Source organism: Gnatocerus cornutus, chromosome 9 (assembly GCF_029298725.1).
Source record: "Gnatocerus cornutus isolate USDA-ARS CGAHR chromosome 9, icGnaCorn1.1, whole genome shotgun sequence".
Lineage (NCBI taxonomy): Eukaryota > Metazoa > Arthropoda > Insecta > Coleoptera > Tenebrionidae > Gnatocerus > Gnatocerus cornutus.
In genome coordinates, this window is record NC_142241.1 from 5,568,123 (window position 1) to 5,583,384 (window position 15,262).

General features: G+C 37.1%; 4 protein-coding genes and 1 pseudogene across 4 annotated transcripts; 1 reads left to right on the forward strand and 4 right to left on the reverse strand.

Moving 5' to 3' along the window:
* Window positions 1–16: 16 nt before the first annotated feature.
* On the reverse strand, window positions 17–1,424 carry LOC148168120 (4-aminobutyrate aminotransferase, mitochondrial-like). The gene is made up of 3 exons (XM_088046489.1): window positions 526–1,424; window positions 206–474; window positions 17–163 (listed from the first exon to the last, which is right to left on the reverse strand). Exons 1-3 carry the CDS (start codon window positions 1,155–1,157, stop codon window positions 45–47), a joined length of 1,020 nt encoding a protein of 339 aa, XP_087902615.1. The 5' UTR covers window positions 1,158–1,424; the 3' UTR covers window positions 17–44.
* A 339-nt stretch (window positions 1,425–1,763) lies between these two features.
* Window positions 1,764–3,621, reverse strand: LOC148168121 (4-aminobutyrate aminotransferase, mitochondrial-like). The gene is made up of 7 exons (XM_088045732.1): window positions 3,537–3,621; window positions 3,372–3,487; window positions 3,158–3,325; window positions 3,027–3,107; window positions 2,321–2,982; window positions 2,007–2,275; window positions 1,764–1,961 (listed from the first exon to the last, which is right to left on the reverse strand). The coding sequence occupies exons 1-7, from the start codon at window positions 3,571–3,573 to the stop codon at window positions 1,840–1,842; spliced, it is 1,455 nt and encodes a 484-aa protein (XP_087901858.1). The 5' UTR covers window positions 3,574–3,621; the 3' UTR covers window positions 1,764–1,839.
* On the reverse strand, window positions 3,536–5,803 carry LOC148168122 (cullin-4A pseudogene; annotated as a pseudogene).
* A 35-nt stretch (window positions 5,804–5,838) lies between these two features.
* Window positions 5,839–6,647, reverse strand: LOC148168123 (uncharacterized). Its single transcript, XM_088045733.1, has 2 exons — window positions 6,338–6,647; window positions 5,839–6,290 (listed from the first exon to the last, which is right to left on the reverse strand). Exons 1-2 carry the CDS (start codon window positions 6,519–6,521, stop codon window positions 5,839–5,841), a joined length of 636 nt encoding a protein of 211 aa, XP_087901859.1. The 5' UTR covers window positions 6,522–6,647.
* Window positions 6,648–11,770: 5,123 nt separating this feature from the next.
* LOC148168124 (T-box transcription factor TBX3-like) lies at window positions 11,771–14,102 on the forward strand. Its single transcript, XM_088046178.1, has 8 exons — window positions 11,771–11,778; window positions 11,830–11,841; window positions 11,894–11,952; window positions 12,053–12,066; window positions 12,133–12,349; window positions 12,403–12,505; window positions 13,293–13,701; window positions 13,755–14,102. The coding sequence occupies exons 1-8, from the start codon at window positions 11,771–11,773 to the stop codon at window positions 14,100–14,102; spliced, it is 1,170 nt and encodes a 389-aa protein (XP_087902304.1).
* Window positions 14,103–15,262: the final 1,160 nt, after the last annotated feature.

Below are 15,262 nucleotides of genomic sequence, written 5' to 3' on the forward strand. Positions count from 1 at the left end.
AAAGCTGAACAAATACAATAGTGCAATACAAAATGTTATAATCATTACATTTCCTTCAAAACATCTCTCAAAATATCTAAATATAAATCAGCGTGATGTTCTTGAAAAGTCAGCGTCGTTCTAATTCGGATGCTCCGAGTCCCACAAGCCCCGCACAGCACCCCTAAAAAAATTCGTAACTAGTTTTTGTACACCCTTTTTGTACCTTTTGCCAGCATATTTTTCATAAGTTTGTCAACAGTTTCCGTGTCTTTAACATCAAACGCTAGGAAAGTTCCTCTTCCTCTAACGCGACTGATTTGTCCACAAGTATCGTCTTCCAACCTACGCAAACCGCCTTTCAATTTATATCCAGTTTTGCGCACGTTTTCCAGAAGATCCTGTTCCCTCATCACTTTAATGATAGCTTCGAGCAACATTAACTTCCCTGGATCACCCATCCAGGTATTGAACACCCTTAGAGGAAAGTCCGGTCTGGAAAAAAATATCTGCCACGAGCCACGAAATTTGTACGCATAAATTTACTCGAGTTCCTCGGTGTAGAAGTATCCTCCTAAGCAAAACTTCTTGGCGAAAGTGACAACATCGGGTGGATCATCAAGTTCGAAGTACTCGTGGCACCAAAATTTCCCCGTTCCGCCGCAACCAGTTTGTATCTCGTCAAAAATCAAATACGCGTTGTTCTTTTTAACAATTTTTTGTAACTCTTGAAAGAATTTCGGGGATGCCTCGTTGTTACCCCCTTCACTTTGAATAGGCTCAACAATGACACCGGCTACCGGAGTACATTTTTTGTTGTAACACTCGAAAAGTTCTTCGATTCTCGCTAAACATTTTGCGTCCTCTTTGGCGTTCTCCTTTTCACACTCTTCCAGAGGGTACTTGTACTGCGGGAAATTAGCGATGGGCCAATCGACTGATGGAAAATCTAATTTACAAATATATTTGGAGTGTGTGCAAGCTAGAGACGCCATAGTTCGCCCGTGGAAACCCCCATGGAAGGATAAAATAGTCAAAGGGGGACACCCCGGAGGCTGGTTAATCACCGCAGTCTTTCGCTCTTCGCAACTGAAGTCTCGACCACCACGGATTTTGCGTTGGTAAGCCAAAAAGACGTTCTTCATAGCATTTTCAACAGAACATGTTCCACACATCATGAGATTCAGACGAGGAACACAGGGCGAAATCTGGAAAGAAGCGTAAAAAAATCACTTGAGGATTGTTACCTGGCTAAAGATGTTGTGAACGATGTCCGGGTAGTCAATTCCTGGGTAAACCCCAAGGGCCGGTCTGTTGATCATGCTTTTCTAAAAATGAAGTGATTTAAACATTCGAGTATTGGTACCGACCACATTCTTCTCGTCTTTGAAGACGTTTAACAGTGCTGGATGGTTGTAACCGAGCGCTATTGTGGATATCTGACTAAATGTGTCTAAAATAACATTATCGTCGGCATCGACTAAGTAATTTCCGATCGATTTTTGGTAATTGCCCACCACTCTCATGCTTCCGGTGTACTGTAATCCGACGCCAGTTGAAAAAAACTACTCGAATTATACAACCTGGATTTGTTTTAGCTTTGCGATGAGTTGTTTGGTTTTGGGACCCGGAATTTCAGTTGATATGTCAGGACATTGAGGTTCTCCCGGAAACAAACAACAACAAGAGCGAGCTGAAAAAGCTAGAGTGGTGCAATTCCGGCGCTTTACTTTCTTGAGAGCTTTCCACATCGCGTCAAAACTGATAGAAATGACAGGAAAATGCACAGAAAACTATATTTTATTTAGAACACAACACATTACATTGGAAGACTTTGTGGAAGACCCTGTCACATAGCATTTATTTGGTTTCTTTCAACACTTCTCTGAGTTTGTCCAGAAATATATCCGCGTGCTTCTCTTGGAAGATTAGCGCTGGGCGTAACCGGATTGTCTTAGCGCCGCACCCTCCGGACTGAATACCTGAAACCAAACTTTCTTTACTCTCCTAAGAGTTCATTTCATTACCTTTAAATTTCAGTCGAGTTAAAATATCGTCTCTTAATTTTTCATCTATTGCTTCAACGGCTAGGAATGTCCCTCGACCTCTTGTAGCACCCACCAAGTGGCTGAACTCTTTCTCTAATTCGAAGAGCCCATTTTTCAGTCTTTGACCAGTTTTTTGTACGTTCGCCAAAAGATTGTCTCTGTTCATAATTTTGACAATAGCCTCCAAGAGGATAAGTTTTCCCGGATCGCCCATCCAAGTGTTAAACACCCTGTATGGTAGTCGTGGCCTGCAAAATTTTGTTAGATTCAGTAGTGAACCGCGACGAACTTACGTCATTTCCAAACTGTGGAAATAACCTCCAAGTTGCATCTTTTTGCTAAACGTTACAACATCTGGGGGAGTGTCTAAATTGAAGTGCTCGTGGGCCCAAAACTTCCCTGTTGGACCACCACCGGTCTGGACTTCGTCTATAATCAAATACGCGTTCTTCTTCTTCACGAGTCTTTGTAACTGTTGGAAGAACTCCGGCGATGCTTCGTTATCACCACCTTCTGATTGTATAGGTTCGACAATGACTCCCGCAACAGGAATTCCCTTTTTTTCGTACTGTTCCATCAAATCTTCGACCTCCGCCAAGCACCGTTTATCTTCCTCTTTATTTTCGCGCTGATTCTCCTCCAGAGGATATCTGTATTGTGGAAACCGCGCAATGGGCCAGTCAAAAGAAGGGACGTCAACTTTATGGATGTATTTAGAGTGGGTAGTTGAAAGAGCACCTAAAGTACGTCCATGGAACGCGTTCAAGAACGAAAGAATGGACAATTTTGGACAACCCGGAGCTTGGTTAATTAAACACGAATTCTTCTCTTCGAGGGTAAAGTCAGAGTGTCCTCTTATCCGACGTTGGTACGCTATGAAGACATTTTTGAACGAATTTTCGTTTGAACAAGAGCCACACATCATTGTTGTGATGTGTGGGAGACGAGGAGAGATCTGAAATGAAGATACAGCGAAAGACAGTGATTTTGTAACATTACCTCGTTAATTAGATCTTGAAGTCGTTTCGGCCAGTCATCCCCAGGGAAAACTCCAAGAGCCGGTCTGTTAACTAGACGTTTCTAAAAACTCTCGCTATTGCGACTGATTTTGATTAAACTTTACTGATTACCATATTATCTTTGTCGTTAAACACTTTCAACAGTTCTGGGTGATTGTATCCCAGAGGAACCGAGGAAATCTGCGTGAAAGTGTCTAGAAAAACATTGTCGTCTACATCCACTATGTAATTCCCGAAGGATTTGTCGTAGTTAACGAACATTTGTACTGTTTCCGCATGCTGGAAGAACAATCTGAGAATTTAGCCCTTGGGGAAAAACCACTACCTGCACAGAGCGTAAATCTTCCAGTAATTTTTTTGAGCTGGGCCCGGGAATTTCTGTTTTAACTGAAGGGCCATCAGGTTCGTTTTGCACGAGAGTCGAAGCCCTACGACCTCCACCTTCAAATCACAGTTTTAAAAAAGAAAAGAGACCAAAGAAAACACTCACTGAATTTGATTTTATTTCGCAGTGTTCGGGACCACATTTCCACCCTTTAAACGGTAAAATATTGACCGCTGAGTGTCTGCTCAAGCGCAGTAGCTTCAAGAGAAAACGTATCAAAACTTTATTAACTAAGCAATATAAATATAATTTGATTTATCGTCTTTATCCCTCTCCATGTACTCCCGTTCGATTAGCAACTCGATCCTCTTCTTCACATCGTTCTGGTTAACAGGAATATCAAGGAGTTTGTACAGTTCTCGCACCAACATGTGGTGTTTAATAGTCTTTTTGCTTTTCAAGATACGCACGATGGCTGCGTCGATTTGAAACTGCCGATCAACTAATACGTTTTTCTCCGTTTCTTTTTCTTCCTCGGGAGTTTCTTGAAGCTGCATCTGATTGATCTTCACTCTAAACAGTCTATCGGTGAACATCCCATTGAACGTGAAGACGTCCTCGTCTGTTATTTCCTTACTTTTGGGGGTCTTTAACAAGATTTTTGCTTTTCCGTAAACCAGCGATAGCAAGTTCTTCTTCAGCTCCGTCTCCTCGAGATTGATCGATTCTTGTATTTCTTTGAACCCGATTTCCGTCGTTGTGTTAAATAGTAAGAGAATTATGGTTTGGAAGAGGGAAACTTGCAACTCTTTGCAGCCGCGGTCGAAAATCGCTCTTATTAAACAGTGGCCTAAAGTCGGCTGCCAGAGGAGTTTCCGTCCACTGTGGTTGCTGAGATAGAACTTCTGGAAGTTCTGCTGGTAAGTCACCAACTCGCACGGAAGATTCACGTCGTAGTTTGGATAGTTGGGCCAGTAACTGCTCGTGAGGATATTAACAGAGAACTCCGAAGAAAACACGTTTTCTTGGTTTTTCAACTTCTGCTTAAACGACGTGTTTATCGTTTTACTCAAACTGATGTCTTGAAACATTCCCTCAATGTTGAAGGTGAACGCGCCACCACACTCCTCGCGTAGTTTCGATATCATGCTGTTTTCAGCGTCTTCGTTCGCAGATTTCCCCAGCAGCAACCGTCGTGCCAACAACCTTTTATAAAACGCCTCAAAGACGTCTTTACCTTGAACGTGTTTGAACAACTTAATGGCTTTATCTAATGTAATCTCCAGCTCATCATCGCTTACATCTCTCGCTCGGAGCTTAGAGTCGAGGTACTTCGCCAGAAGCGGCGCACTTTTCGCGTGACAATTGTTGATGAAGTTCTTGAACGCCACACGGACACACTCGTGGAATTCTTTCCTATTATCAAACAAGGAGATGATTTTCTCTAGATCGTCTTTAAAATCAAGTAAATCTTGGATCATGTTTTTCTCATTCTTCGGGTCAGTGATTCTTGTTCCTTTATTGATGATGTAGTTTTTGAAATACGTGATCAGGAGGTCGGTGCCATTAGAAATCTTCAAGAAAAGTCGGTAGATAAGAACGAGCTCACGGTACATCTTTTTATCGAGGAGTTGGTCGAAACCTTTGTCGAGGATCTCCGTCATGTGCTTCTCAATAAGTTGCTTGTAGAGGATGTCCAAGAGTGGCATCTCCACTGATTTGTTAAGACAGCACTTGATGCGGTCTTGTTCTTGGGAGATTCTCTCACTGACATGACAGAGGTACTCGGGTACGTCTAAGACTTGGATGGTTTTTATTCCCTCATCCTCGTAGAAATTGGCAGTGGCTTTTAGGAACTCTTCAACGAAGACCTCTTCGTGGACTTGGAGGGCGTTGAACATCTCCGTGGTCGCTTTCAAAACAGGTCTATGACTGAGGGTTTCAAAGTTCCGCTCTATGTTGATAAAATCAAGCATTTCTTCTACCATTTTTTGCCTCACTCTGGGATTAAGGACAATGACACTGCTGAAGAGCCCCCAACTGATGCTCTGCACGGTGTTGTATTTAAAGAATTTCGGGGAGCGGTCGTAGAATAGAAAAATATTCTTGATTATTTTTATATGATTGCAGAACTCCTTCCAGAACGCAAGAACGGCTTGTAAAGTCCCTTGTTCAGAACAAACCGCATCTAAGTTAACATTCAAGTAGTGCTCAATCAACGCCTGGAGATTATCCAGAACAGGCGCGTACTTTTGAATGTACAAGTCTTCAGCAAGTCTGTACAACTCCTCAAGAGAATTGTAATCTTTACTGTTTAAAATAGCAACAATTTCGATTTCAAGTTGGGCCCATTTTCTTTCGTTGGTTTCTGGTAGAATTTCAGGGAAACCTCTAAAATTACGAATTGTAAGGTTTTTTTTCTTGGTTGACATTTTTGGGTTTTGACAACAGAGCTCTAGATGCCGGTTTAACTTTCTGAGAATTGAATATTTTTCAGGGAATTCATGACTTCGAGTTTAAAGTCCATTTTTTGCAAAGGAGTGAGTTTGCGAATTGATGGTAAAATGGATAAGAGGAACAATTCGTCTTCGTCCAATCGCGATGCGGTTGTTTGTAAAAGCGTAGGTGGTTCAGGGGTTGAAGGCTCGCTGATTTCTTCATTTTCCGTTTTTATTTGATTTTCTTGGGGTTGCTTTTGTGGTATTGCGCTGTTTAACAGAGCCAAACTGTGATCCTCAACTTCTACCTTCTCGTCATATTCTTCTTTGAGCTCCTCGACGGCAGCCATAGGAACCAATCTATCGTCTAAGAATGTGAGTGATTCAAAGTACATATACTTCTGCCGCTTAGCCAGGGGCTCTTTGCATTGTTTGGTATAATAATCTCGCACCGATTTCCACCTTCTCTGAATGATAGCAACTGAAACTTATAATGTTGAAACTAAACAATGCTGTACTTTGCCTTACTTTTATTGCTTTCTTCATCGGAGTTGTCTTTTACATTTGGATAGAGTTTTCGGCAGATCCTTTGCCAGCTATAACTTTTTACAGTTTTATCGTTATATTTATCGTGAAAGACTTTCCATAATTCCGGATGATTCTTAATTTCTTCTATTAACTGTTCGTTGTTTAAGTCTGTTAAGACACTCATAATGAATCAATGAAATTAAGAATTTGGAGGATGAAAGTGACTGAATTACTCTCAACGGACGGAAAACGTTCGGTTATTCGGGTTATTCAGCGCACAGCTGATCGTTTTCAGTCGAGTCGATAGCATCGGGAGCATGAGCATGAAGATGCCGTCGGTTTTGAAGGACGTGGACGCGTTGTTGGTTGCGAGTTATTCTTTTTTAGAAGTCTTTTTTAGAAGCGAAATTCATAATAGAATATTTTTTGGCGATTGAGTTTGAAAGAGTTCTAATTTCTTAATAAGCAGCCGTCATTTTGTAACTTTGAAAACTTTTTAAAAAATGATCAATACATGGTAAATTCGGTTAGATCGAAACAGCACGTAATTTTGTTTTCCTAATCTGGGCAGTCTGCGGAAGAAACTTTAAATGTTCAAAAATTGTATGTTTTTGTGACATGGCGATATCTGATGAAATTCTTGAGATATAATACTGCCGCACTAAGCAAAAATGACTTATCTACACAAAAGTCCAAACTGAGATATCGAACTATTTGCGTTTATATTTGGTTTCACTATTTACCTTATGATCTTGTACTTCAAAATCCTAGTATATTTTTTAACAGCGCTTTAAAATATAACCCTAAACTTGTCATTCAATTATTTCTTTCGGATTAGTTATTTTTGCACTTCAAGCGTTTCTTTGAACAAAATATTCCACATTTACTAAGCACAAATACCTTATCTGCAAATCAAATAATTATTAATATTGTTCTCCATAGTTTAACTTTATTGTCATTATGTTATTAATGATAATTTAACAATTATATATAAACAAATGAAATAATTTTTTTTTTAATAAGTTATGAACAAAAAATTAAATTATCTAAATTTGAATCGACCGTTGTTGTAGATAAATTAAGTCTGTTTAAAATCTTTTTTGTATTTAAGTGTTTTGTCTCTCTTTGGAATTTCACCGTTACAAACTTATGTAAATATTGAATGAGGATTTGGCTTATTTACTTTAAATAAACTGATAACATTCGTTTTTGTAAAAAAAATATTCATTTGCATGTCAATCACTGACGTTTTAGAAGATTTATTCTTATCGCATTTGTTGAAATCCTGTTGATTTAATTTGTCCTACTGCAAGTTGCACTTTCTGGCAATTAACTAAGTAATAAAAGAAGGAAAATAAAGCCCAATTTTTATTATTATTATCATAATTTAACATCCAAAACTCTTCATTTATTTCATTTATTGTCTGTTATTCCCTACACTATTTCTGCAGTTTTTCTTACATTTACATGCGTCTTTGACAGTGTTAAGCTCGCATTGCAGTTTGCTTCTTTTTGTTTCGGTCACTTAAAGATTTGTCGCAACGTCTTCTTTTCCTTAAAATTCCTTTTTTTGTGAATTAATTTTACTTTTCTAACTTTTTACTTTCCATATTTTCCTGAATACCACAATCCGTGCTCTAATTGTCGCTCACATACATAAAATGCATCTGCGAACCGATATAATGGAAATGGCATTTTTTGAAGTAATTTTAATTTACCTTGAAACAACTCTGCTTAACTTAATAATTAAACAAACAACAAATCCGTACACAAGTAATTACAGCGTTGTCCAACCAAATAAAAATGACAAATATAAAATTGAATTCTTGAAATCTACCAGATAAGTTTTTGTTGCACAATGAACTTAGTGAAAATGCAGATAGGTCTTAATTGCTTAGCAAACTTATAAAAACTGCAGATAAGGTAAAGTCCGTTTTTTTTTTTAAAAACCACCAACACCGCAATCTTCCCCTCCATTACAACCGGCAACGTTGCTTAGGGAGATTTTTGGTAAAAAAATAGTTGTCAAAATTTTTGACATTTCTGAAAATTAGGCAGTGTTTCCGTTAAACATGTTTCTTTTACAGCTTGTTAGATTGCAAATCAAATAATTTAATAGTGAAAAGACTCGGCACAGCCTGAAAGGCCGTTTTGTGTAATCAAATTGTCAATTAGGAAGTTAACCTATTTGATTTTATCACCAAAAAGTCACTATCGACGATGTTGCCGGTTGTAAAGTGGTGGGAGAGTGCGGTGTTGGTGGTTTTTTAATAAAAAAACGGACTTTATAATTCATAATAGTTTTTTTATTACATAGAGTGAATATTCGTAATTTTTTGTTTATTGGAATAATAATTCTTGGGTTTAACAGTTTGTATTTATCAAAAACTCCATTTTCCAAAAAAATGTAGATAGGTCATTTTTGCTTAGTACGGCAGAATAGTTTGGGTACGATTTAAATTTGCAAACCAGAATTTATATATGTATTTATGTCAGTTCCTCATTCCGAAGATAATGAAATTGTTGAAACACATTAGCCCAGTCAACAAGAACGTGAAAAATAAACAAAATTCCAAAGGTTATGTATTTTCGTCAAATGTGCAACAAATAAAAAGAATAATAGGTACGGATGTTACCTAATAGTTATTTATGGGACGAGTGTGTTATGTAGCTAATAAGTCACACAAGAAAAAGTTTAATCTCTAGCGACCTAGGAACGAGTGACTAATTTTATTGAGTGACTTATAGCCATAGCACATGAGCTCTATATAAAATTTTATCCAAAACATCTACAAATCGCGACATGAGAACTATCAAATTTGCATTAAATTGATCAGTGATATCTCTTTATTTTATTACGTATTTATTAAAAAAATGACAGGATCTGTTAATATCATTTGAGGAGTTATTTTTCAAAACTAAATAAATACATTTCATAAATTTAGGGTTTAGAAAAAACGATAATTTGATAATTTTCTTCAAATTTACTTTAACTATTTTGGCAGAAGAGGATAACACAATGTTTTAGCAAGAGGTTTTTCACTGAATAAAATATACACATTGTTAGATTTACCTAAAATAATCTCTAATTCGCATCAAAACCACTGTCAGTCAAAATTGGATTTATTGAGTTTTGAAAAATAAATTCTTATTTTGGCTTGTTAAAGTATTAACTTATTGTTTATTTATATTTGATAGAAAATGTTTAAAAAAAAAATCGCAAAACATACAATTTAAATTCTCACAAAAAATCACTTAGGTGTTGTTAGAACCTTATACAATTTATAATTCTCACGTCGCGAAATATCTTCTAGGAGTGAGAATAATTTGAATTTCAAAATCAACTCCAAAACTCATTCCATTTAAAAAAGCTTAGTGGTTGACAAAGGACATAATCGACCCATTGTCACTCATGAAATTTTTCTACATTCACTATGAAATTTATTTTTTTCCACATTCACATTTAAAATTTTATTTTGATAAATTGTTTTGACAATTGAATAGTGTTACGCAATAAAGATCCAGCCAGTGTCGTCTAAAAACGGAGATCATAGTTATTCATCAAAAGTGGAATAAAACTGATGTAGTACCTCCTCAGTTGGCTATAAGAATTTTAGGTTCATATAAGGCTTAACAGATGGTGACAATTTTTATCGATTTAATAAAAGGATGAGGCCCATTAAATTTTTGTTGTTGGTTTGGATCTTTGTTGCATAACGTCAATCAATTTTTGTAACTGCAATCATTGCGAGCGAGGCAGTAAGTAAGCAAGTAAAAGTAAGCAATGAAAATTAAAATTAAAAGCTTCAATTTATTTGAGAGTGAATTATTCTTATAACTTAACTGACTAGTGGGTTATTTATTACTTTACTTGTTTAAAGTGCGTGCAATTATGATAGTTTCATATGCATGTGTTGAATAAAAAAAAACGAGTATTCATAATTTTCATTGTATCAAGTTTGCAGCACTTTTGCAATTTTATTTTTGTAGTTTAACAAAAAGACGCATTTCAAGGAACTTCCGGACAACTCACGATGCTTCAAATTCAGATTTATTATTATATTTCAAAACTTTTGGAATTATATCGATTTCATTGTCTTTGCTAACTAGACTAACATCGATTTTTTTATAATGAGATAATTTACATTTTATTATCTAGAACCAGAATCTCCAACAGGAGCGCTAGAAGCCAGTTGTAATAAATAAGTCTGCAATAGAAATGCAATATTTTGTGAAGCTCCTGTCCCTTCTTAGAAGTTAATTGTACTAAATTTTCAGGTATTGTTATTTTAAATATTCAGAATTTAGTGACTTTTCCAACCTCTAACCATCTCAAAACAAAAAACAGGAATTGCTTTTATTTTATCGCACTCAAAAGTATTTCCAATCTTGACAAGTGTCAGCAGGTAAAGTGCAGTTCCGGCTCGTGCGATCGCACCCAATAAAAATTGACTTTTCATTTCAGGTACTTCTTTAACAATAGCCCCTCATAAACAATTTACTGGTGTCCATGACATTTCCGGTAAGTTAAGGCGTCTGCCAATTCAACCACTTGACTTTTGGGTCGAAGTGTTAAAAAGTGGCGGGTGCTGAGGCGCCTGTTGTCCCTCCTTCTGTCTCGCCTAAAAACCCTTTTAAAGTCTGTTGTCGCCACTGGGATTTGCACTTGCACCTTGCGACAATTGTGAAAGTTTTGCATTCTTCCCGGGCTGAATGATCATGACGGTAATGATGGACGCGACGGGGGATCACCAGGAAAAGACAAAGGGAAATTATTACGAAATTATGTAGAAATAATCACAGGACAATCTTCCAATAGTCTGGATAAGTAAGTGCAAAAGGGCGCCAGCCACCAGATTGCCACCCTCGAAAGTCCCCGCTAATTGCCATGTTTATTTCGACGGCTTGTTTCGAAAACAAAGTCAATAAAGGAGCTAGATGAGATAAATCATAATGGAAGGCAGACGCCAGTTTATGGTACTCGAAAAACGATTTACATTGTTTTGGTTATCTTGAAAATATCTTCGTTTGTTGATAAGCTTGTTGTGTACTCTAATTGCTAAAATATTTTGCAAATATTTATTGTTTATTGTAGTCCAAACAGGAAGCACAGATGTTATTGTAAATAGTAAGTAGATGGTAAACATCCCTCCAACGACAGTTTGGCGATGTTCACGACATTTCGGAGTCATTAAAGTGAAAATATCGTCTAAAATAAACTGTATTATCTCTTATTAGCACCATCAAATTATCATTATGAGAAAGCTTCAGCCTGGAAAATATCAGCGATTTGTCATAGACACCATCTTATGGCAACTGCTTTAATATTTATCAGTTGATATGTTGGCGTGATTTTCTATTATTGGGTGTTATTTACTCTGCTGGCTCAGAAAGTTATGTGGATCGGAATGCATCTAAAGGGAAATCTTCGAAATGAAAGGGTCATAAAAGAAAAGTGCCTTGTTGTAAACAATTTTAACGCAACTGATAAGGTACTATAACAGGTAAACCCTAGTCCGGTTTAATTGAAGTCGAAAATAAACAACAAAAATAAAGTAAAAATTGGTACTACTACATTGGCCGCGTAAAATCCACTCAATTAGCCCTTCTCCGAGGTAAGTAGTACTTTCGATTTCATGAATTGTCTTCGCCGAATTTCCCAATAAAATTCATCAAGCGACACATTATTACGAATCTAATCCGTCGTAACAAAAGCATTAGCCATCCAGGTACAAACACGTTAAATCATCGTTAAATTCTTGTAATTACTTTGCTGAAAATTTGGACTTTGCTAGGTACCACTTACCACCAATTGGGTGGTGTCTCCCCTCTTCGCCAAACTTATCACAAAGTCTCCAACTTCTTCAAGCTATTTAAGGGGTGAGTGTCGTAATTTTGCTCAGTTTCGAATCGTGGTACTTACGAGTGACGTAGATTTTTTTTGTTTGAAAAATTTCGGAAAAATGACGACAGAAGTGGTCGTGCCTCTGACTCGCGCTTTTATGTGTGATGGTAATAAAACTTGAAGATAAAGTTAAACGTGGAGTAATCAAATTTTCTTCCAGATTACAATTCGATTGAGAATTCCCGGATTCAACTCGCGAATGGGAAATTGTGGGATCAGTTCCATCAGTGTGGGACGGAAATGATCATCACGAAAAGTGGAAGGTCAGTGCAATTTTTAAAAATTTTCTTTAAATCGTTGTTGCTAAAGGCGCCCCGCCATAAATTACCTAAATTTGAAAACCACAGATCCCTTTTAAAGTGAAGTGCTTAATTGTACCCCGCCATAAAATAATCTCGACTTTTGCCCAGGTACCCTGTAAACAGCCCCAATTTAAATATTTACGACATCTCGAACCGTGTTTACTCGGTTTTATTATTTTAGGTCAGGACAGTAACGGGAAGTTATTATTTTGTTTAGCCCCGCATCAACCCTGTTTACATTAGCTTGATATTTCGCACTCAACATGTGGTAGCTCTCGCGTTTTCTTAAATTGCATTGTGATGACAGTCTTGTTTGTCTGATGGTTACGGCGCCGCTGTTCTCTTAAGAGGATGTAAACACCCACCTGAACAGATGCTACCGCCTTTTTGTTTTCTTAATTATAATCCAGGGAAATTGGTCAGACGCACGTTTCAGGAAATAGGGAATTGATTTTTGATTATGGTGATTTGGGAGTTTCCGGGGGCGTTTAAGAAAGTTTTATTAAAACAGCGGGATTTTGCGACAAAGACTTGTGTGTATTGGCGGCGCTTTTGATTGGGGATTATGGCAGGGTGGTCAGTGTCTCTTCTTTTCACGACGTGAGGCGGCTTCTTTCGGCGTCAAGTCGGGTGTTAAACTGTAGTCTTAGCCTATTTTATATAGTCGCACAAAAGAGGTAAAGTGTTTACAAACTGAGCCATCGAAACAATAATAGTAGGATCACCTGTTGAATTTTTACTCTTCCAGGCGTATGTTTCCCTCCATCAACATTAAAATCTCAGACTTGGACCCGAATGCTGATTACTGCCTCTTCATGGAAATCGACTTGGCTCAACGCTGCCGTTTCAAGTATTCTTGTTCTGGAGGTTGGACCATGGCTGGCCACGAAGAAGCGCAAAGTCCTCACCGAGTCTACATGCATCCGGAATCTCCTTCTAAAGGTTCCCACTGGATGAACCAGGAAGTTTCTTTCTCCAGAGTTAAACTAACGAATACCACATCGCCGCCTCCTGGACAAATGGTTCTTTCGTCCATGCATAAATACCAACCGAAGATCATTTTAGTGAAGACGTCCAATCCTCAGAGTTTTGGGTGGGCGCCCACTAAAGTCTTCGCTTTTCCTGAAACACAATTCATTGCTGTTACCGCTTATCAGGTTTGTTTAAAAATTGTGGGAAAATATAATTATTCTAATAATTTTGTTTACAGAATGAGAAGATAACGAAATTGAAAATTGATCACAACCCGTTCGCTAAAGGTTTCCGCGAAAATGGAAAATCAAGTTTGAAGAGGAAACAGATTGAACAGGATGGCAGCAACGGAAAGAAAAGTCCGACGCCATCACCACCGCCGCCGGTGGATCCGCCAAAGTCGCAGCATAGTCCGGTAGCTGTTCCGGTTTATGGTGGATATTATTATCCCACGTATCCCTACTATAATCAGTGGTGGAGCAGTTCTTATCCATTGTTTTACCAATACCCGTCGTGCCAACCGATGGAAGTGAAAAAAGCGAAGAAAATGACAGATTTTTCGATTAACACGATAATGAATAGTTAATTAACAACGTGAATTTGTACTTCGCAGGTCGAACATTTACCGTTGGGACGGATTTTAATTCTGAGAATTTTATATCTGATTGTGGATTTTCGAGTTGGCAATAGGATTTTTTACGATGTGACCTATCAAATATAGATATTAAGTTCTGTCTGTGATATCTAGTGTAAATAGTTAGGTAGTTTTTAAGTTGCATTATGATAATGATAAATCGGATGCGATTTTTATGTTGATAATTTAAATTTTATTGTGCTAAATCATAAACATTTTGTTAATATAAAAAATATACACTGTAAGGAAATGTTTGAAAAATTAATAAACTTTTTCACTTGAACGCTATGCTTTTAATAATTTATTAAAGAACCGTGTACAGTCCGCAAACACTGGACGTCCCCAAAATCGCCTTTAATTTTAAACAAAAAAAAATGCAAATTTCCATACGCGTTTAGTTAGTTGATCAAGATCTGAGTTGAAGCATAAATTTGTATTTTATCACTGTTAGTTTGGCGTCGCAACGCCTAAGAATTGTAATATTTAGCGATTCTTGAGTTTTTGTGAAAGTCGCTCATTCAAATTCTTTTCAACATAACATTACAAATTAATATTTCAGTATTTATTTAAAATCTCATGTTAAATTGTGTTGAAAAATTGAGAAAAATTCGCTGTTCTCTCAATGACGAGACATTTGCAAACTACGAGTGATTTAATTCATTCGTATGTCAATTTTAATTATCGTTTGCGTGTTTTAATTTTTGGACACTATATGGCCCGGTTTTCACAATAATTTAATTGAAATTAAGTTAATCTCGCAACCAATTTGACATTTGATTAGCGGAAAAACGATCAGATGCCGCTTTAACATGATGTTAAATATTTAATCGGAATTAAAGATTTAATTTAGGTGCTGTAAACCGACACTAGAAATCGTTAATTAACAGCGAAAAAGCGACAATTTCTCTAAGTAAGATTTTTTAAAATCTAAAGTGAGCTAATAAAGGATAGATGACATTTGTGGCACAAGAGGTTGATAGTTTGGTGTAACGTAGTTTAGTTTATAAATTTGGAAACTAATAATTTGACATAATAACATTTTTTCCTCAAATTTTAAACACAATTTGCATTAAACCTAAAATGCCCACTGAGATATTTTTAGCACATTTATT